This window comes from Ammodytes marinus (genome assembly GCF_949987685.1).
Source record: "Ammodytes marinus genome assembly, chromosome: 12".
In the NCBI taxonomy this organism is placed as follows: domain Eukaryota; kingdom Metazoa; phylum Chordata; class Actinopteri; order Uranoscopiformes; family Ammodytidae; genus Ammodytes; species Ammodytes marinus.
Genome location: NC_137216.1, coordinates 8,950,157 through 8,951,269, shown reverse-complemented (window position 1 = coordinate 8,951,269; position 1,113 = coordinate 8,950,157). Strand labels below are relative to the sequence as shown.

The window sequence follows — 1,113 nt, the reverse complement described above, 5'->3', positions numbered from 1 at the left end:
GTCATACTGCATTAAGGCATAGTTCATACAAAATAAGATCCCAGGCCAGGTATTGAGTGAATGAAGGAACTATACTTTATTATAAATATTTTTTTTATTGGCCATTTGGAATATTCTTTTATTTTGGATGCTAGATTGCTAAACTGGAATCTGTAAAATTAGAGAAAACAATGCCTGGAATATATCACTTTATATTTAATCTGGTGCATCTAGAATATATGAAACTTTCACTTTTTGGAATTAAATGACAGACAATGATAGCGATTACATGGTGATTATAATTAATCAAGTTGCACATTCAGTCTTATTTGTACTATTCTGTAATCATCTGTAGGCTATAACAGGCCTACTGGTTGGGTGGTGCTGGGGGCAGTTAATAATAAAATGATAATACAATTGTGAACTACTTTGTCATAACCTTGAACTATTTCATTAAATAAGTCATGATCCTCTTATAGAAGCAGCAACTCTTTGTTGAAGTGGGTGGCTCTTAAAAGAGCCTTTGTGTTGTTGGACAACAGCGAGGTGGTTTACTTGGAGCTGGTGTACTTGGTGACAGCCTTGGTTCCCTCAGACACGGCGTGCTTGGCCAGCTCACCGGGCAGCAGGAGGCGGACAGCGGTCTGGATCTCCCGGGAGGTGATGGTGGAGCGCTTGTTGTAGTGAGCGAGGCGGGAAGCTTCGCCGGCGATGCGCTCAAAGATGTCGCTCACAAAGCAGTTCATGATGCCCATTGCCTTGGAGGAGATACCGGTGTCAGGGTGGACCTGCTTCAGGACTTTGTACACATATATGGCATAACTCTCTTTCCTGGACTTGCGCCTCTTCTTGCCGGTTTTGGTGGCTTTGGAAACCGCTTTCTTGGAGCCCTTCTTGGGCGCTTTGACGGTCTCTGCTCCAGGCATGTTTGTGTCAGTGAAGGATCAGCTGAAATGAACGCTAATACTAGGGCGATAGGCAATACTATTATATGTTGCCTGATGCAAATATTAGTGTGCTGTTGCTTGTACAGGATTGGCTGTCGATGTTATCTTGACTGAGCATGCGCAGACACGCAGTAGGCTAAGGGTCATTCTCATTCGACTATACCACAGACAGTACACTGAGGAGGAC

At 43.5% G+C, this 1,113-nt stretch overlaps 1 protein-coding gene across 1 annotated transcript; it reads right to left on the bottom strand.

Moving 5' to 3' along the window:
* Positions 1 to 530: 530 nt before the first annotated feature.
* LOC307258649 (histone H2B-like) lies at positions 531 to 905 on the bottom strand (the record flags this gene model as incomplete). The annotated part of the gene is made up of 1 exon (XM_080038275.1): positions 531 to 905. One exon carries the CDS (start codon positions 903 to 905, stop codon positions 531 to 533), a length of 375 nt encoding a protein of 124 aa, XP_079894401.1.
* Between the last annotated feature and the right edge of the window lie 208 nt (positions 906 to 1,113).